Source organism: Melanaphis sacchari, unplaced genomic scaffold, assembly GCF_002803265.2.
Source record: "Melanaphis sacchari strain LSU unplaced genomic scaffold, SCAv2.0 Contig28_pilon_pilon, whole genome shotgun sequence".
Classification (NCBI taxonomy): domain Eukaryota; kingdom Metazoa; phylum Arthropoda; class Insecta; order Hemiptera; family Aphididae; genus Melanaphis; species Melanaphis sacchari.
In genome coordinates this window covers 1,916,368-1,937,583 of record NW_020271162.1, presented here as the reverse complement: position 1 = coordinate 1,937,583, position 21,216 = coordinate 1,916,368, and the positions used below count along the sequence as shown (strand labels likewise).

The following is a 21,216-nucleotide window of genomic DNA, read 5'->3' as shown; positions in this document are numbered from 1 at the left end:
TAGAAATGTACAAATTCTGAATACATTTTTATAAGCCATTTTCTTCAATATATGACAGTAATATATTAAGTTCTTATTTGTCTTTTTTAAATATATTGAAATTAATTTAACATGCCATAAACAATGTAGTAAAAATACTTCAAATATAATCAATTAATAAAACTAAGTTACAATCAAATAAAATGACTTCTGATAAGTATTAAAAATATATAAGTGAAACAATACATAAAACACTGTCATATATCCAACAATGAATAAAATGTTAGTTATTAAATACAAATTAAAAATAAAAATAAATTAAATATATTTTTAATTTTAAGTATAATTAATATAATATACATAATAATATAACATAGATTAAAAAAATAATTTATTTTCAATTATGAAAACAATTAGATTATTATAATATAAAAAAGAACAATAATTGTTCTTACTACAATTTTAGTTCTTACTAAACTATATTAAATTTAACAATTTTCAATCATCTTTTTCTTCATATTTATCTTCATCTTCATTGTTCAAAGATTTTTTCATCTTTCTAATTTTGTCTCGTTTACACTTGGGACATTCATTTACTTTTTTAAAACAATTACGATGGAATAATGATTTGCAATGGCGACACTAGAAAAAAATGTCATTAATTTTTAATGGGTATCAATATAAAAATGTTTTATTAACCATTAATATTATTTTATTATTTAAAAAGTAGGTTAATGATAAAATCCATAACATACATATGAGTGAAGGGGGGGGGGGGGGGGTTGTTAGAGTATTCAACCTATTCTACTAATTTTTTTACTATACAAGAATGTGAAAATGTATATTGATTTAATATAACACATTCTTTTAATGGAAATGTCTTTATATGCTAGACAACAAAATAATTACAAAATCTGTAAATATATTTATGTTGTAGGTATATAGTGTACCTACAATATAATATATTGTAAAATAATAAAACATTTAAGAGGATGTCTCAAGCAGAAATATGTTATCCCAGTCTTACAAACATATAATATAGCCAAATTGTGTTCAGTAGTTATAATTTAATGCAGTAACTTTTAATAACAGAATGAATTTACTAATTAACAATAATATTTTTTTTAACATGAGAATTTTGACTTGCTTAAAAATTTAACTAAATTTAACAATAGATCAATTCATTCTATTATTTAATGTTGCTACATAAAATTGGGCCTGCCAAACATAAATTTTCTATGATAAATGGTAAAAACAAATATGGGTATAGCATCATTTTAAAATTATTCTTACCCGATAATTATCTCCCATGTCAAATGGATAGATGATTTTGGGGTCGCGGCAAAGTTCACATATAAAACCTTTTTGACTGCACACTAAACAGTTGTAAACGTGGTTTCGGCTAGTTTCAATTTTGCGCTCAAGAAATTCTAATAAAGTACCAGAATAGATCTCTAGAAGGTCCTGAAAAGCATCAAATAAATTAAAATGAAAAACTCTTCATTTAATTGATTTTAAAAAACTTACGGCAAATGAATACAGGTGAATGTTATTAAAGAAATACACACGAGGCCATATGTCTTTGGATAGTTCATCAATATTGTAAAACTTGCATGTAGATAAATAATGATACAGATAGTAAATTTGCCACCGTAATTTCTACAATAAAACATATAAAAATAAAAAATGGATATCAAGATAAATTATAATTTTAATAGTTATGTAAATTTTATCCTTACTTTTGACTTGTTCATTTCCTTGTTGGCTTTGTACAGTTTATGATGAATACTCCTCATATTAAACAATGGATGATATTGTATTTCACTTAAAAATGTTGCACTACTGTTAGACACTGGATACCGGTTGAAATCCCAATTAAGCAATGTTTTTACAGGTATTGCCCAAGTTTCTGATCCAAAACAGTGTACACAATAATAACATGCCGTGAAATTGCATTTACTAAAAGTTTAATAATTAAAGCAAACATTATAAAAATGCTTATTATGTAATTGATAAACTGAAACATTAAGTTCTCAATTTTACTTACTAATATTCTCCAAAATCAATGCCAATTGCTTCGTTGCAACTTTTACACATAAAATCCTGAGAATTTAAACCAAGTTCCTTTGGAGGAGTAAATAAATATTCTAAATATTGTTTTAAAAGCTAACAAATAAAACCAAATTATAAAAAACGTATAGTTAAAAATATAAAAATGATAAGTAATAATAATTACATCTAAACTCAAACGTTCGGGATGCATTGATACCTCAACAAAAGATTCATCATCCTGTAAATACAATTTTAATTATTAGTTTAATGTTTAATAATAATTTCAATAATATTTAGAGAGTAGTTATTTACAATTTTTTTATATTTACATCATTTAAAATTTCAGGTTCGGTGAAATGCTTCTCTTCGATAATTTGTGGGACAGTCAATTGTTTATATAAATCTTCCATTTTAGGGCTATCAGACAAACTTTTCACTCTCAAATTATAAGATTCTAATAATTCATTGAAACTTTGGACATTATATTTAGCTTCTTCATTTGGTAAGCTTTCAGCTTTGTGTTCAGTATTTGGTACTTCTGATGAATTTTCAACTTCTTTCGTTTCTATCTCATGAGGTTTTGTTACTGAAATGTCACTATTAGAAATGTCTTCTTTCAATACATCAACAGACTGTATATCTTTGGTAAGACTAGGAGATACATAAGAAGTAGAAGGTTGCTTCATTATCAATTGCCACCCAATTTCTTCATCCATCATAATGGGAGGTTTACGCAAAAACTCTGAATCAACAAATGACGAAGATAAAGATGACGTATAGCTTTCTTCTGATCTATTATGATCATTTATTAGTATTGCTTCATCAGTATCATTAACATCCACCGCTTCAGCTATCTGAGGATTATTGTTGTGTAATGGGTTATTTTTAAGAGCTGGGGTCCAGTAACCAGCCAACATCAATGTGCTATTGGGCCATGTATTAAGAAGACTTGAGTTTAAAGTGAGTTCAAAATGATACTGATCAATGCTTTCTAGTAAAGCAATTATCTTTTCAAAACTTTCATGGTCCCGTATAATTGCTGTCTTGTTATAAAACTTAACAATATATCGACGATATTTAACAACAGACATTAAATAACTACGAAAAACGCAATCGTTGAGGGTACAGCGAATCCAAGCTCTGCATTTTCCTACATCTGTTGTAACATGTTTTAATGAGTTAATCTGAAAACAATTGAATAACAGTTAAGATATTATATACTCAGTAGTTAGTTATACAAACTTACTTGATCTACCACACCACTTGGAGATAGTACAAGAAGACAGTGCCAAAAATTGATATCCATAGTTTTGTCCACATCGTTACCAATTACTGTTGATAACTGACTGATAAACGTTTCTTTAAGGCCATGTAAGAACAATGCTTCTAGGTTAGCCAATAATCTATCGGCAACATAGTTGGAACTAGTAACTTTTACTTCTTTATCTGAGAACTCTGAATGAAATTCATTTAATCTTTCTTCAAAATAATGTATAATAGATGCCTTATTACATTCATCTTTAAGTTCTTTATTACTTATAATTTTTCTTAAAAATTTATTCATTATAATTCCTTTAAACCAAATTTATGCAATTTCTGTAATGTATTTAAAAGTGCAGATCCTGTTCTTATTACTCTAAAATGATTATTGATTGTTAAGTCAATTATAGTAGAACCTTGGCGTGATTCTAATGAGGAACCAATAGTACCACCATCAAATATGGCATCTAATTTAGGCCACAAACCTAAAAATTCTATTGGTTTTAATGTACTAGGTTTGTTACTCTCATTAGCGCTCGTTAAAGCAATTGGTTTCTTCAGATTACTTACAATATTACAAACAAAACCACTGTTTGGTACTCGTATTGCAATATTTGATTCCTCAGGATTTAATGCAAAATTTAAAAATGGTGTTCTTTGTAATACAACTGTTACAGGCCCAGGTAATAGTGAATCTAAAAGACCAAAAGGCAAGTGACCAATTTCACCCCAATTGCCAATATCATTTACATGGTGAGTACATATAGCTATTGGTTTTTGAAGATTACGTCCTTTGATATTGTATAGTTTGCCTATAGCACTTGAATTTTGTGCATCAGCTGCTAGACCATAAACAGTATCAGTTGGAAGTGCAACAACGCTACCGTCATTAATTAATTTAACAGCCAAAGAGACAGCTTGTTGTTCATATTTTTTTATGTCAATTAATTTATTCATTAATATTTGTTTTGGATATTTAAATTTATTGAGCAAGAACTCAATTTTATAAATCCAGTGTTTAAAATGCTTGAAATTTATAAAAAGCATTGGATAAACTTAAAATATTTTTGACACATTATTAATATTGGAATTCATTGGAAAAGCTGAAACAGAAAAAGTACATTAGGTTAACATAGTAAAATGCATTGTATTGTTAATAATTATTTATTATTTGTACAATGATCACAATATTATTAATTTTTATATTGATTTAAAATTAAGGTAATTCTGAACATATTTTAATCAATAAGTATTTAGAAATAACATACTTCATGGATAAATTATAATAATCATTTTACATATTTAAATAAAATAAATGTACGTAATATGTATATTGCATATTGATTTAATAAGAGATTTTTTAATAGCTGTTTTATATTATTAAGTCAACACCAACATAAATACTTAAAAATACTACATACAATTTCAAAAATTAAATTATTTTAGATTTTAAAATAACTTTTTTAATTTTATAATTTCTTATAAAAAGTCTACAATTGTTAAAAATACAAGTTTGTATAATATTAAATAAATATAATTTAGACAATTTCAAAATCTTTTAAAGTTTTCAGCTCAGTTTTCTTTAAATTAACAATATCAAAATTATAAAAACTATATAATTCCCTGAAAAATTAAGACTATTAAAATTTAAATCTAAATCAAGTCTAGTATACCTAACAAATGTCTTAACTTGATTTACAATTCACTAAATCTTTGATTGTAATCTAGTGACAGTTATAGAGCATGACAAATCACTCTACTATATTTTAACCTTGATTTTAACAGTCACTGATAGTCATAGTTATTAATAAAGTTACCTAAATTACTTTTTAATCTATAATCTATAAATTAAAAACTTTATAATCAATGTTACCTAATATTTTTTATATTTGCATAGTAACTTACATTAATTAAATTAGAATTGAGGTAGAGCATATAATGTATACAAAAATTAAATATCTCAAAACTTTGTTTTAATTTAAAACAAAAAATATAAAATCATACATGCAATAAACAACTTCTGTCAGAATTAACAATAGCAATGTTTAAACTACCTATTACAATTAAGTAGGTAGATAAATAATTCAAGCTAACCTAAACCAAAATGATGTGATAGATAATGTATATAAATTTAAACAGATTTACATAATATAAATTATAGCTTTAAAGTAACTATAGATTTTAATAAAATTTAATTTACATTGTGTAAAATAAAAAAAAATTCAAGACCATCATCATTAACCCTTTGTTAGTCTTACAGTATTATATTACACTAGTGGTTATGTGGAGTACAATATTAAATTTATAATTAAATACAACTTATCGTAATAAACCATTTAAATTCTAGTAAGTTTTTTATTATTATTATTATTATATTTTTTGAAATATCATATCCAATTTACTGAAACTGCTACAAAAAAAAAATAAATAAATAAATAAATAAATGTCATAACTCATAATTATATACTTATTAGATAAGTACCTAATGTATAACAAAATGTATTAATTATAAAAACTATATAGCTGATATTGAATAAAATAAAAATACTTAAAAATTGATGAAATAACTTTGAAGATGTAATTGTTTGAGAGAAGACAAAAAGGTAGTTATCTATTTACTTATTTTCTCCATAAACAATATATTTATGACCTTGGTACAAAAAGTAACAAAACCAACCGTCTTACATGGTCAGTGATGCATCTAAAGTTCAAATCTTGGAGATGCTATAATTATAAATCGCACAAAGCAAACAATATCATAATTTTGAATTTGTATCATTTAAATCACTAGGTCATTAGTTATTACTTATTACTATAGCTGTGGACTATCTATAACATCCTATATTCCTATCGATAATTTATTATCCTTCGAAATTATAGATTAACTTCCAGTAATCTCAATATGACAATATTATGTTACTATTTATTATAATAATTATAATAATATAATATAAATTATAATCTATATCCAAGAAAAAAATGACTGATAATGAAATCAAAAAAATAAAGATATTTTAAATTACAAAGACACAGAATTTGAGTGGGATGGGGTGATTGAGCACTCCCAAACAACTCCGTAGTTATGCCACTACTGTGCAGTTTATAAACATATATCAGTTGACTTCAGCATAAGTTTACTAGATTATAAAAACATCTAACCCTAAAACTGGGTTTACAAAGTAACAATAAAATTATAACAAAATAATGTTTATATTTTTAGAAACATAATTCTGTCAGTGATAAGAAAACTGAGTTTTTGTTAATTATTTTATTATGTGCAGATCTGACATAAAATAAAAGTAAATAACATTGAGATTATCTATAAGGATCATAAAAAGTTAATCTATCATTAGTAAATATTTATAACTAATGAAAGGTTAGATATTATTTAGAATAATAATTAGCAATTTACCTATATCCATAGCTTACCTTAGGATTAAACTAACTACCAATAGGTTTCACTGTACACTAAACCACAAAAATTAACCAGGATATCGTTTAGACCCTGACTAGTGCCTACGATTGAGACATGAACAAAACATTCAAATAAAATTTTCTTAACTACCTACCTACCTCGGTTTGGTGACGACAGTTATTAGAATAGGATTGATAAAATTATTGTTATTACGACTCATTATTTCCGCCTCACTTTTATACAAATACCAATGACGTTATGACAGGTGACGACGTGTACGTACCTATTGATGGATTTTGAGTCGATTGTCCGTATTAACAATTAAATATCCTGGACGGGAATTCATTAAATTTGCAGTATTTCATCGGAATTCATTTGTCACTCGTGAAGGACATTTTTTACGTTACGCACAAATGTTGAGTAATATTGTAAAAGACGATAAGAAAAACAAACGAAAGCACGAGACGACGGCGGTAACAATATGATAACACGACGACTTCAAAAATGTGTTTTCATTTATCATTTGAAGCACAGCAGTTGTAGATAAAGCGGCGGACAAATACCAAATATTTTTCTTATCCTCATTTACGTAGGTGATACGTTCACCGGTAGATAGCAGTTAACTTACCGTAAAAATAATGAAATAGTGTAGTTTCGGTAATTGTGGAATTATTTTACGAGCGAGTACCTACCTACTTAAACTACGTCGTAAACGTAGGCAAGTTAATGAAAATAATTTACTCAAATTACGTAAAGTGAACATATTCGTTAAGTTAAAAGTAAGTAATTAACAAATAGTACCTACATTTAGTTCTCGAAATTCAAAGTCAAAATGGTAAAAAAATTGACTTAGTTTAAAAAAATTGATTTAATTTTTTATATTAGTGCGAATAGTACGTGGGTTACATATGTGGCCTATTTACGGGTGAGGATTAAGGAGATATATCTCCTCCTCCCTTAGACCCCATTTTTGCATATATCTAAATGGTTTTATTTATGATTTTTAAATTTATCACTTAGGTAATCAGTTGGCATTAACATGTTGAGACGTTTGGCTTCGACAATTTTAGTTATATCTCCCACCTCAAAGAAATTCTAAATACCTATGCCATTGGATCACATGATGAGTATTTTATACTTATATTAATCTATATAATATCAAACAACGTAATAGAAATTTTAGTATTATTAGTTATTACTAAAGCTAGGATTTTGATGACTTTTGTATTTTTTTTTTTTTTTTTGTGAGTGTTATACTGTTTTAATCAAAAACTAAATTTGTTCCGTCATATAATAATTTAGAATGTGTAATTTTTATTTAGCATTTTTCTTGCATTTTTGCAAGAAAAATCTTAATTACCTGCTCCGTTCATTGATACTGAAAAAGTAATTTAATTGTCAACTCAAATTTGAATTAATTTGTTTAATTTATTTCTTAATATAAATGTTTACCTATTTTGTAAAATATAAAAATGAATAAATAATAATTGCTTTAAAATTATATTTTTTTCGTTCATCTAACTTAATTTTTTTGTCATTTTTAGCTTTTTTAGGTCATCAAAATTTTAGCTCTAGTTATATTTATTAATTTATTATTATATAGTATCCATTAGTTAGCTTTTTTTTATATAAAACCTCATATACATAAAATGAATTAAAACAAATTAAAATTAGTTATTTCAACAATCAGTTAAACTAATCAAGTTCTCAATTTAATTAGAAAATTATAATAAACTAATTCTAAAATTAAAAAAATTAAATAATTTTTTAATTATAGATTTTCGCCCACCTTTTTGAGTAGATATTCAGTAAACAATATTACGACACATTAACAGTTGTCAGCATGATGGCTTCGTATGCTTCTTACAACTGTACTAATCTATATGATCATCGTGCGTAATTAGAATTTAGAATTAAGAATTGGAGCTTGGATTCCTGATGAATATATTATGGTATATCAAATTCGAAAAATATGTAATGTGTATCTATTAAATTATTATATTTTAGTGATTATATAACATTATGATGTTAACAAGAAGCATAAATCTACACATGGACATATTAAAATATTATAATATTGCAATATTGAAATAAATTAAGCATAATACAACAAAAAATAATCGTATTTAAATAAAATAAAAATATTATTTGATTATGACTTATGGTTAACAAAAAAAAAAACTTAAGACTTAATAAAATAATCTTCCATAGGACGCACTTTTCATAAAAAACTTCATCATATTTAATACTTCTATTTATTGAATGGACGAATGACGACAACATACATAATAAAAGTAAAGTCCGCTTAAAATTATGTAGCTATTTGATGTTTATTTTTTTTTTTAATTTTATACATTTTTGTGACTATTTTAGTTATAGTAATGAAAAAGTTTATAAAAGTAAAAAAAAAAATATTATAGGTAAAACAGTCAAATAAGGTAGTAATAAGGTATACTTGTACATTATATTATATAATAATTATAGTGTACAGTCGATGTGATTTGCTAAAAACAAATAGGTAACCACGATGAACATAATTAGGTAGTAGGTATTTCAAACTATTTTAAGGTGTAAGTGACAATTTATTGATTAAGTCGTTTTGTAATAAATTTATGTATGAGATCGTATAAAATTTCTGGCCTGTCACAGGATACTAAATGGCCCGCGTTTCTTACCATTACTTCTGTAAGGTTTCCGACCGTTTTTATGTAACCAGCCAACTTTTTATTTACATACCACGGTTTTCTGATCGCTTTCTTGTAATCAGCGCCGTAAGGGCTCTTCATGTTCGAATACAAGTTGACGGATAGCGGATACGCCACGACAAGGTCCATTTGACCATTGTAAACTAGAATGGGATAACTGGTCACTAGCTGTTCCAGGTGTTCCTTAACCGAGGTCATGAAATCCGGTATCATTTTGTAATAGATCACGCCCAAACTAGTATACTCAATATCGCCAATGTGTAAAGCTCTTCGGCTATCAACCGTCTGCAATAAGTCAATGTAACTGACGTCTCCAATGGTGTTAGTGGAATTCCACGGAATTGTGTCGCCGTCAATGATATTGTATAAGCTTGGAAACTGAGTTTGCTCAATAAACGTACTCATTATACCACTCCAAGCCTGAAAATATAATTTTTTTTTTAAAATTATAATATAACTATTTACATCATCCATAAACTATATCATTTGTACCATCATTTGTAGAGAGGAATTAAATTATAGGGGAAGGGGGATAAAGGATGCTGATGAGGAATCGCCACCAAAGGATTACATTTTATTAGCACTACTTTTATAAGAGCTATTTGTGGATCATATATATATGAGAGATATATTATATATTATAATTTTATAAGTGATATACATATACCTATATATCTACTTATATGTGTACATACACATTTTAAGCATTGTTTTAAATTTCCAATTTTTTTAAAAGCATACAAGAAAATTAAAATTATAATAAATACTTATTCAATTTTTTATTGTTTTGTAGTTATAAAATGGTAATTTTAAAGTAAAATAAGCAATAAGAAATGTAATACCTATCATATATTGAATATAAACATTTACCAACATTTTGGACATAATAATTATATATATAATATGTATATATATTATGTCAATATATTAATAGGTTTAGTGGTTATACAACTAATACAAAAATTATAAAAAAATAAGTGAAAAAAATTAAACAAATTAATATTTATGAATATTTTATAAATTAAAAAACATGTAGAGAAATTTTTTATTGTGGTCAGAAAGTGAATTAATATATGATAGGCATACTCACATAAAATGCATCGACAAAATGTTTATCGTGTATTGCTTTTCTGCCTTGGGATTCCAATTTATTAATTTCTTGTTTTGTATTGTTATCAACTAAACCAATTTGGTATAGAAAATCTCCATAACACAACAATGTTTCAGGATCTAAAAATCCGTTGCCAATTGCGATTCCATCTATTCTTATATTAGCTAATGTTTTGTCATTGTGAATTAATGACGCCAAAGAAAGTGCAAATTTGCCTAAGTTCCAAATTAATTTTAAATATAATTAAATAATCGATTGTATATTTAATATGTGAATTATAGATTTCTTATCAATTGAGTGTTGTACATACCACCGTATGATTCAGCAACAATATAGAACGGGTTTGGTCTCTGTTCAGGAAACATAGTGTAGAATTGTGTTAAAGCTTCGAAAAGTTGTTCGCCAACGGTTGTGAAGTTTGTTGCATATCCGTCAATGTGTTCAGTGAAACTGAACCCTAAAATAAAAAAAAGTATAAATATTGACAAATTGTTAAAATATAACTACTTGCGTAAAATTATTGATATTTGCTCATTAAACACTTGCAAAAATTAAATTAAAAAGTTTAAAAATTAAGCAAACACAATTGAAAAGGAAAATAATAATATATAAAATATTCATTCTCTCTTATATGTAGTATCTTTAAATCATTTCGTTACCATACATTAATTTTTGATTTTATTTTTACGACTTAAAATGCACATTTTTGTTAAATACATACTGCATTAAATTAATCATAAATAGTTAAACATATTAAAAATTAATAAACATAATATTTGGTTATGGGTTATTATAATATTCGTTTAACCTGTTCCAACAGGACTGTCGATGAATAGTAATGAATTGTTATTGTGCCAAGATAATGGATTTTCATCAATTGTATAGGTTTTTCCGTCAAAGGAGGAATTGAACGGGCCAATTTCTTTAAATACGCTAAACGCCGTACTGGCACCAGGGCCACCTTCCAGCCACAAAATTAACGGTGCTTCTATTTCATGGTAAAGACACTATAATAATAACATAAAAAGTATAAATTAAACTTCTTATAGAATAGGAAAACTTTTTCAATCGTGACACTTATTTTTCACTTCAGTTCTTATTACAGATATGACTGTAACGTTATACAATTCATGCTTGGATAATAAGCTTCATAATATATTCCAATGTTCGTATTATAATTTTATAAGGCTTTATTTTTACGTGAGACTTCTAAAGAGAAGATTCACCGTGCTACATAATTATAGCCATACTAAAATAATTTAAGCAAAAGTGAAATCTTTATGTTTTTAGCTCCGAAAATATAATAATTCTCGCTTAGGTAGTTGTTGTTTCTTTGCATTTATCCCTACTATATTATAATTTAAAAATAAAGTGAACTTAATACTTCCATACTTTTATGCTATATTAATAAAATTAAAACATCTATTATATATTTAACTTTTATTTTTTTATTACTATATGTTAAAACAATAAAATATGATTATGATTGTTTATCACAATAATTTAAATAATATTTATTTTTCGGCTTTCACAGATAGTTGTTAATATTTTAAATTTCGATAAATAAAAAAATAATGCACATTACTTATCAAGAAAAAAACCATTACCTAGTCTATAAAAGATAGAATCTATTAATGGTTTAAATTTTTTAATGTAATGGGACATGGGTGTATTATAAATTACACTGTAGACAAATTAAAAACGTTTTTAAATTTATTAACCTACTACTATTATTTTTTATTTCTGCTTATTAGATATATGTTTTAACTTTTATGTTTCAATTATTCATTTAGTCAAATTTATCATTTAAACTTTTAGAGGATTCAATTCTAACCGTTTTTAAGGATTTTAAGATTATTTTACCAATTATATTAAGAGACCAAATTATTCGATACAATTTTCTAAATCTTCTATTTATCATGAAATTTACTTAAAAACGACTTTTTTTTTTAATATTTTTTCATTAATTTATTAAGTTGGATATTATCAACAATTAATAATAAAATTCTTAACACGCAAAATTGAAAAAACTTAAGGATTTAAGAATTAAATTTTAAAAATGTAGTTTATAACGAATTAAATTTTCTTTCAAAAGATTTATCTAATTAATAGAATAGTCAGTACGATTGGCATACATATGTCTATTTTTATAGAGATCATAGTCTGGATCGAATTCCCTAAATTTTTTTTTTGAACGAATCGTAAAAAATTTAATTTGTATAGTTTAGATTATGGTAAAGGTAATATGTGTAGGACAGAGAACTTGTAAAGCTGAAGCTCTAAAAAATCATTGAATATATACTTTAAAATCTAACATTTATACATTTTAAATATCCAGTTAAAAACTAGTATTAAAAAAACAAATTTTCGTCAAAAATAAATAGAATTTTAATTTCAGACTTTTTGTACATATAAATAAAATTAACCGGAAACAAAACGCGTACAGACCGTTTAGAAACACATCTGATAAGTATTAAATGTGAAATTTTTAATATATCGGAGTATAGTATATAGCCGGCCGTGTATAAACACTATTGATTATATTTTGTGCGGTGAACAATTATCCATCAATAAATTAAATGAAAAATTAATCTAGACGTCATTCTCTATAGCGCCTCTAGGTAAACTGCATGCGTTCGCGAACAACTTTAGGTACTATATTACATGATAAATATTTGAATACAACAATTTCGGTTGTATATTACACGAAATAAAAACGTCCATGGAGAATATTTTAATCGAGTTATTTACGAATTATGTATCGAATAATATATTGAAAAATATAAAATGTAAGAAATATTCGCTAAAAAACTCAAACTATGCATTTGTATAATATGCAAAATAAAACGACAAAACTAGCTTTATTCCAAGATAAAACAGATATTTATTTTTTTTTGCTCTGCTATTTTCGTGACCGCTTAAAACAAATTTAATGTGCAAATACTACAAGACCTTTGTCCTAGCGAGTCTAGACTAACGAGCTAATAACTTGGTACGTTTTTTATTTTCCATTTTTTCCATCATATTAATATTATCTCTTTCGAAGTTTACAGTATTATAGCATGCAGCACAGGTATACGTATTATGTAACAAACACTTGTCGCCGACGTCAGCGTTGCGCGGTAATAATAATATCGCCGTCGTTTGTTTCGTATTGAAATAATATTTAGCGTGTTATAACAGTAGGTACGGTTACCGCTGCGGGGAAGAACCAGAAGAACAGATTGGAGTTGTGTTGGTCGTCGACCGTGAAGTAACCGGAGTAGCTGGCCACGCGCTGCGGCCGGTACACTTCGGTCACCCTGGCCAGCTGCTTGGCCCTGAGTATGTTGCCGTTGCGCAGGTACGGCGTCAGCAGCAGCGGCTCGGCCGCCGAATGGGACGGCGTGGACTTGGGGTCCCACAGCGGGTACGCGCTCCGCAAGTAAAGCGGCGTCGACTCGGACGACAGGCACGCGGCCCGCCGCCACACGCAACACCCGGCGGCGCAACACGCGAGTATTACACGGAACGCGGCGAGCATCGTTGTGCCGGCGGCCGGGACAGTGCGCGTCCTCTCGGCCCCGTCCCGCTCCGGACGTCGGCCGCCGACGCGGTACGTCCGTCGTCCCCTCCCACTCGACAAAGCAACGCTGCGAATTCTTTCCGACCGCCGCGTAACGGGTGCGACAGCCGGGCGCAGGTCGATGATGATATTATGATATTATACCGACGCTATTAATAAATAATAATTAATAATGATAATAATAATAATAATAATAATAATTTAATAATTTATTTACGGAAATAAATCCAATTTACAGCAGGAACACATCGAACGTTTACGCATTACATGTATACGTATTTACGTACGGATGGATAGAGGCGTGAAAAATTGCAGGAAATAGCTGGTATCATCACAGTTTTTTGACACGCAGCCCCTGCTCAAATATATTTCTTCACTTCGCCTATATCGTAGTTTTCCACTTTTTAATGGCTGACATTATTATTGCTACGTAAATAAATTATTATTCCGCGGAAGACCTATGAAAAATTTTTTTTATCGTCGTGATTCGTAAATTGTTACCTAATTTATTCCGTGTACCTATACTTAACTACTTCTGTCACTGAATGAAATATTATTATTCTGTGCTTCAGCTAGTGTTTTTTGCCGGATGGAGGTGTAGGAGATGGGCATACCGCGAAAAACTAGTACAATTGTGATGATACCTATCGAATTTGCCATGGACAGAGGTATGCTACAGTTCCGTCGTGATTTAAATGTTCGATCCCGGAGACATAAGAGTTTCACCGGCTCAATCGTATAAGTAGACAAAAAGCAGTTTAATTTATTCTGGTTAAATATTTTTATCTCAACAAATTATAAAAACAGTTTTAGAAATAAAATTATACGAAATTACGATATTATTTTTGTGCAATAAGTTCGCACCACACATATCGTGTATGAATATACTTACATAGATCACACTCGCACATAATTTTAATGTGTAACGTTAAGCGTCTATAAAATATAAAAACGAATTAAAAATAAGTTAAGTTAATTTTGACTTTTCAATTTGAATATAGATAAAAAAATTATAAAACTAGAAATTTTTAGTATTATATAAAATAATTAATACTATTTAAATTTTAGTATTAAATAAAATAATTAATACTATTTAAATTTTATTATATAATGTGAATGGTCGTAGTTATATAAGTTTATATTCTAAATTACTCTGTTGTGTTTTTATTTTACCATAAAAATAAATACTCTGTCGTAAGCTTAAGATTAGGGCCTGAAGTTTAATGTAACGAATTTTAATAATAACACAATACGACAACGTGTAAATTATCAAAACGTGATAATTCTATTGAAAATTAAATATTTCTATGTTAAAAATATATGTATCTATCTCACATTTAACATAGTTTAAGACAATGCAACGATGATTAGCAACTATCCCTTAATAGTTGGCCTAGCATTTCAGTTCCAGTGTCAATGTATTCCGTGTACACATAACATAATAAACAAATATTTATATTAGATACAACAACCGTAATGCTTTCATATCGTGTTCAAAGATCCAACAGGAAATTATACTTACTCGGTGCGTAATAATATCATTTGCATATAGGAAATAACACGCATGTTTTTGAATTATATATTAGCACCGTTTAATCTCCGAGCACGTGCACCATGGATATATTAGCAACGATTGTATATTATAATAGTATAGGTACACTGTATAATGTAAAATCTATGATTGTGACCAGGAAAAAGTCTCTCTAAATGTATTGGTATAAAAAGTACCGGATTAAAAGTATGAAACTTTTAAATATTTATTGCATATGTAAATATGTTTTAAATAAATTAAAAAAATACAAATTTATTAAAACAAAATAAAATAATGTATCTAATATATGCATTTAAATAATAGTACTAATAATTATTAACTATTCTATAGTAGGTAATGGTTTTCTAAAATTCTAATGTTATATTGTAAATACATATATATATACTATTAAATAAAATTGTAAGGAATTTTCTATGACCGTATTAATCGATAAAATTACTGAACCGATTTGATTTAAATGTTTTACGGTTATACCTGATAGTCTGTTGAAGGTTTTAGTACCACTTTTGTTAATAAAAAATTAAAATATATTAAGTAAAATGGGAATTTTTACGCATATTCAATATTATTATTAAAACTATTGTTTTATAACCATGATTACCATTAAAACACTAATGTTATAACTTTATAAGAGTTATTATAATTATTATATGGAATGAAATTTTAAAAATATCTAAATTAATTTAAATATATTATCTATCTATTTATATCATACATTTATTCACTCTGTTTTATGATAAGATTTAATTAACTCAAAGTTTATAAAAAAGTTCTTGAAAAATTTAAAAAAACCAAGCTAATTTTTAAGGCTTCTCTACCAAGTTTGCAAGAACAGGCCTTTTTTAAGTTCTCATTTTGTAACAAATATATGTATTTTTTTTCCAATTTTTTTTACATATTTGTTCTAAATACCTTCCTAAATGTCACCACATTACCCGATTTTTAATTATTTTTGTTCGGAGGGGGTAGGAAGGAGGTGTATTGTATTTAAATGTTCCAATTTTCTGACGACATTATTTAACATTTTTCCTTTTTTTTTTTTTAAAGGTTATATCAAACACTTAATACCACATAATTAAACGATAAAATTTGAATAGAAAATTCTATATATTAATATATCATCGTCCGAAGGAAAATTAACAACCAATCACGGGCGAAGCCGTGAAGGGTCGGCTAGTTAGTAATAAATTTATAAAATTGTGTTTATGAGACATGAGCTTTTAACTTTCATTAGTTGTCAGTAGTTAAAGTTTCCAATTTTTGTTGAAAAATTAAAAATTGTTTTGAAAAATTATGAAAAAATTACATATAATTTATAAATGTTATTAAGTGTAGGCTATTACCTATATAGGCATATAGGCTATAACAGGTGCAACTAAACAGTCGATCGCAAACGATTTAAAAGTCGATCGTGTTAGAATTTATTTTTAGGCTACGCACACGAAAATAAATTATGGTGATATAATAAGTTCATAATAAAAAATTTACAGTATTAAATAGGTAAATACTAAATATTGTATTAAAAAAAAAAAAAATCAATGAGAATCATTTATGATTTTTGAGTTTTAGTGGATATTTAAACGTTTAACAATAGTTTTTTTTTTTTGGATCGTTAACATATTATAATTTAGAAATAGCTTTAATATGAACCATACACGAAGCAATAATGATATTTTAATGAACATTAAAATGTACACTGATTCGTCACTATGTTGATGAACCCTAACATTTTATATTGTACTATTCGAATCACGTACAGGTTGATTGAAATCTGAGGTTTTTCAAAACGTTAAAAACACTAAGTTATTGAGTCATTTGGTATTTCCCTATATTTAATGAATGATAAAAAATATTTTGTTTATATATATGTAGTTTTATTGTAATACTTTGACGAGACACATCCGCAGGAAATCCAATAGCAACATACTAATTAATATTACATTTTTTCTTGAACACATAACGTACCTAACTACAATTATTTTGTTATTCATTCTATTGTTTGTGTTTCATATGTTATTATCTATTAATATTATATAAGCTAATCAATCTAGAAACATCTTTGTACATATTGAAAATAGGTATATATATAATACTAAATTACCTAATAAACTATATACCTAGTTCATAATATGTATTATTTATAAATCAAACGTTTCACGTTTGCCAAGGACATAAATTTAAATTTTAAATTGAATCAAACTAGTCAAAGTATTTTATAATGTTATGTTAGATTTTGAGTGCAGGAGAAATGTATTGGTTTCGTATTGATGAGTTCTTTTTTTGTCAATTATCAGTTATCACGATTTGGATCAAAATAAAAATGCTACAAGTTTAGACTTGTGATAGTATAAACTTTTGATAAACATTGAGTACTATCGATTAAATTTTCTTTTTATTGTATCGTTATTATGTTTTAAAGTGCCTCAATACGCAAATCCCAGTCCTTTGCTATATTTCATATTCCTTATGTCACTACAAATATTGAGCACCAACGTTGATTCTTTTTTTACCATTTAACTTAAACGTATCTTGTAAATTTAACTTCTAATATTTTTCACTTGTTACAAGTTTTTTTGTACTTCTTTTATTTAATATTTAGTCCTCGTCTGCATAAATGAATAAAATATTATTATAGTTTAATATTTTGATCTTCAAAATATTTTTTTGTGCTTTTTATGGATATTTGGAATTTTTACATTACAATAGTTTTTTTGATTTATTAATAACAATTTTATTCTTCGATTAAAATAATTGACAGTTTTACACTGTTATTAAATTTAATATGAAATTAATAAGACTTTTTTTACAGAACCTTAAAATAGTCATAATTTTTAAAACCGTTTTTTCTTCGACAATTTTTGTAATTTTATTACCATTAAAAAAAAAATAGTCTTAAATCTTGACACTTTTTGCTATTTGTATAGATATAATTATTTTCGATGGAAATTTTAATAAAGTACAATAAACATTATATTTTAATATTAGACACATAAAATTATTTTTATTTTAATAAGTACGAATATCCATCATTTTAATTCATAATGTCTGTAAGATAGAAATATCTATTTCAACTTTTTTTAATAGTACTAACTTAAATAAATACATCAGTTATTATATTAATCATTGGTTTATGATTCTTAAAGAATCATTTATGTGTTAAAATATCTTCTTCCTGATTTTGGTCACGTTGTAATAGTGACAACCACATTTTCCCATTAAAAAGTACGCGTGCCCTCTAAATATTTAATATTCACATAATAGTCTCAGTGTCAAACAAAAAAAAATAAATAGTTTGTCTCGTGCAGGAAATCATAATGGGTCGGTCATCGCACTTCCCGTTGATTATAACGAAAAATCTCACGTTCTATTACTTTTAATAATTAAAACAAGAATTACAACACAACATAAAATGTAATTTCTATTTGTTAGTATCTCCTCAAAAAAAAAAAAAAAAAAAAAATAGGAATAATAGGAATTTATTATTAATTCTATATTTTTTATTATTAATATAATGGTGTATGTTAGTCGTAAACTTAAAATTAGTTCTTATTAATTATTTGAAAAGATTTCTCTACAAGATAGATAATTTTACAACATATTTTATTTTTCATAATTGATTCTTCGACAATGTTTTCTTAAATTTTCAACTGTGACAACAAGAAGTAGTATTTTTTTGTATTATTAATTGTTATAACTAACAATAATTATTAAACAGATAATATCTTGAAGTATATAAATATATTGCTACAGTTTACAACTGTCAATCATGACTTATGAGTATAGGACACAGTTAATATTTTTAAACTATTATACTATATAAGTTTATTGGAAAATTAATAGTTGTGCAAAATCATTTTTTTCCCATGGTTTATTATGGATTTGATTTTCAAAATATAATTTTTCTCATATAAATAGACTATAAAAAAAAAAAAAAAAAACTATGACAATAGTCGTTTCTATAGTATATAATCTTCTTACTATAAATAGAATCTCTTATATATTTATATAAGCAATTTGCTTTTTTAAGGTTAAAAATTGTTTTATCTTTATAATAATTATTGTACACGTTATATTATTTTAAATTAATAACAACATATAATTTTAATTTATAATCTATGCCAAATTTCTACATAAAAAGATAATTAAATTAAATTAATCTATTACTGCATTCTTTTGAGATAATAATAAAAATATTTACTAACAAATGTGCAGTATAAAAAACAAAGTTTGCAACTAATAAAATAAATAATAATACGCCACATATTTTTTTATATCTAAATTTTTCATTTATCTTAATTAAAACAAGTTTTTCAAAAAAACTTTAAAAACAAATTTGATGAAAATTATTAAAAAATAATAATATTTGTGAGCCAAAGACTAATATAAGTAAAGAACGTAGGTATTTATTTAACATTATTTAATCCAAAAGTAATACACCGTACTTAATATACTCCAGAAGAAGTATATAATATTATCTTTCATTTGTTTTTTATACATTTTAAATATCATGAAGACATAACTAAAATATTTTTTTAATATATATATATATATATATATATATACATTATACATAGAATAAGCTTTGTTGTTATTTATTTATATACAAATATAAAACATGAGTTATAACTTATAACTATGGTAATCCAAGATATCTGTATTTGACCAACTGTATACAGTTTCAAAAAATTAATTTGTTTTAATCCTTAATGTGAATTGATTTTCTGTGTTTAACATTGACCCATTTCAAAACATACCAATCAACTTTTAAAAAACAGTCTTCATTTCTCATATGCCCATACTCACGAAAAATTACAATAAACTAAAATCTATTCTCTATATTTAATTAAAATTTTTTTTATGAACATAAACCCTTAGCGCAGTGCTAACTTAAATTTTAAGAATTATTTATATTTTTATTGAATATTATAACATTCCACATACTTTATGTTATTGTTTTAGAATCTCAATTGATACTTGTGAATTAAAAGCTTGTTATATAGTCTCTATCTTCATAAATAATAATTTACCTGCACAGATATTGTACATAAGGATATTTGAAGTTTGCTGGTTTATTAATCATTAATATACTATTATTCTTTTGATTTTATTTTTCAAAAATTTTTCAATTATTTTATTGGTTCAATATTTAGTATTAATTTAATTTCTATTTTATTTATTTTTATAGAGAAATTTTATTTTGTTACTAATTTGTACTTAAAGGCACTAATAATTTTTCCAAAGTTAATATATTTACTTATTATTAGGGCTAGGATTTATATGCAATAAAAATTGTAAAATAGGTAAACACTTGGTTTATAAAAATATGCAAAACTATGCAATATCGTCGAAATATGCAATAATTTTCATTTTATTCAAAATATCCAAAAATATGCAAATAAAAACATCAAAATTTTCCTCATCATGAGGTGATTTTTGGACAAAAGTAATAAATAAAAGTTGCGAAAAAAACCATACTGTTGCATATAAATCCTAGCCCACTTATTACATTTTTTTAGAAATTTATATTATATAACACATGTATAATAAGTCATGTCACGATTTCAGTATTTATATTAA

General features: G+C 25.9%; 3 protein-coding genes across 3 annotated transcripts; all 3 read right to left on the bottom strand.

The window, feature by feature from the left end:
• Positions 1 to 444: 444 nt before the first annotated feature.
• LOC112595644 (pleckstrin homology domain-containing family M member 1) lies at positions 445 to 3,612 on the bottom strand. The gene is made up of 8 exons (XM_025340927.1): positions 3,278 to 3,612; positions 2,361 to 3,215; positions 2,216 to 2,269; positions 2,027 to 2,145; positions 1,719 to 1,938; positions 1,507 to 1,638; positions 1,273 to 1,443; positions 445 to 621 (listed from the first exon to the last, which is right to left on the bottom strand). The coding sequence occupies exons 1-8, from the start codon at positions 3,593 to 3,595 to the stop codon at positions 478 to 480; spliced, it is 2,013 nt and encodes a 670-aa protein (XP_025196712.1). The 5' UTR covers positions 3,596 to 3,612; the 3' UTR covers positions 445 to 477.
• Positions 3,578 to 4,338, bottom strand: LOC112595645 (yrdC domain-containing protein, mitochondrial). The gene has a single exon (XM_025340928.1). The coding sequence runs from the start codon at positions 4,336 to 4,338 to the stop codon at positions 3,595 to 3,597; it is 744 nt and encodes a 247-aa protein (XP_025196713.1). The 3' UTR covers positions 3,578 to 3,594.
• A 4,796-nt stretch (positions 4,339 to 9,134) lies between these two features.
• LOC112595631 (venom serine carboxypeptidase-like) lies at positions 9,135 to 14,063 on the bottom strand. The gene is made up of 5 exons (XM_025340909.1): positions 13,719 to 14,063; positions 11,331 to 11,529; positions 10,833 to 10,979; positions 10,502 to 10,737; positions 9,135 to 9,831 (listed from the first exon to the last, which is right to left on the bottom strand). The coding sequence occupies exons 1-5, from the start codon at positions 14,043 to 14,045 to the stop codon at positions 9,289 to 9,291; spliced, it is 1,452 nt and encodes a 483-aa protein (XP_025196694.1). The 5' UTR covers positions 14,046 to 14,063; the 3' UTR covers positions 9,135 to 9,288.
• Between the last annotated feature and the right edge of the window lie 7,153 nt (positions 14,064 to 21,216).

Excerpts from the sequence above, each read along its gene's own strand:
- LOC112595631 (XM_025340909.1), bottom strand. The coding sequence starts at position 14,045 with ATGCTCGCCGCGTTCCGTGTAATACTCGCGTGTTGCGCCGCCGGGTGT. Across the intron at positions 11,530-13,718 it reads TCTGGTTCTTCCCCGCAGCG|TGTCTTTACCATGAAATAGA; the intron begins GTAACCGTACCT and ends TTATTATTATAG. Across the intron at positions 10,738-10,832 it reads TGTTGCTGAATCATACGGTG|GCAAATTTGCACTTTCTTTG; the intron begins GTATGTACAACA and ends TTTGGAACTTAG.
- LOC112595645 (XM_025340928.1), bottom strand. The coding sequence starts at position 4,338 with ATGCTTTTTATAAATTTCAAGCATTTTAAACACTGGATTTATAAAATT.
- LOC112595644 (XM_025340927.1), bottom strand. The coding sequence starts at position 3,595 with ATGAATAAATTTTTAAGAAAAATTATAAGTAATAAAGAACTTAAAGAT. Across the intron at positions 3,216-3,277 it reads CAAGTGGTGTGGTAGATCAA|ATTAACTCATTAAAACATGT; the intron begins GTAAGTTTGTAT and ends AATTGTTTTCAG. Across the intron at positions 1,939-2,026 it reads ATTGATTTTGGAGAATATTA|TAAATGCAATTTCACGGCAT; the intron begins GTAAGTAAAATT and ends TTAAACTTTTAG.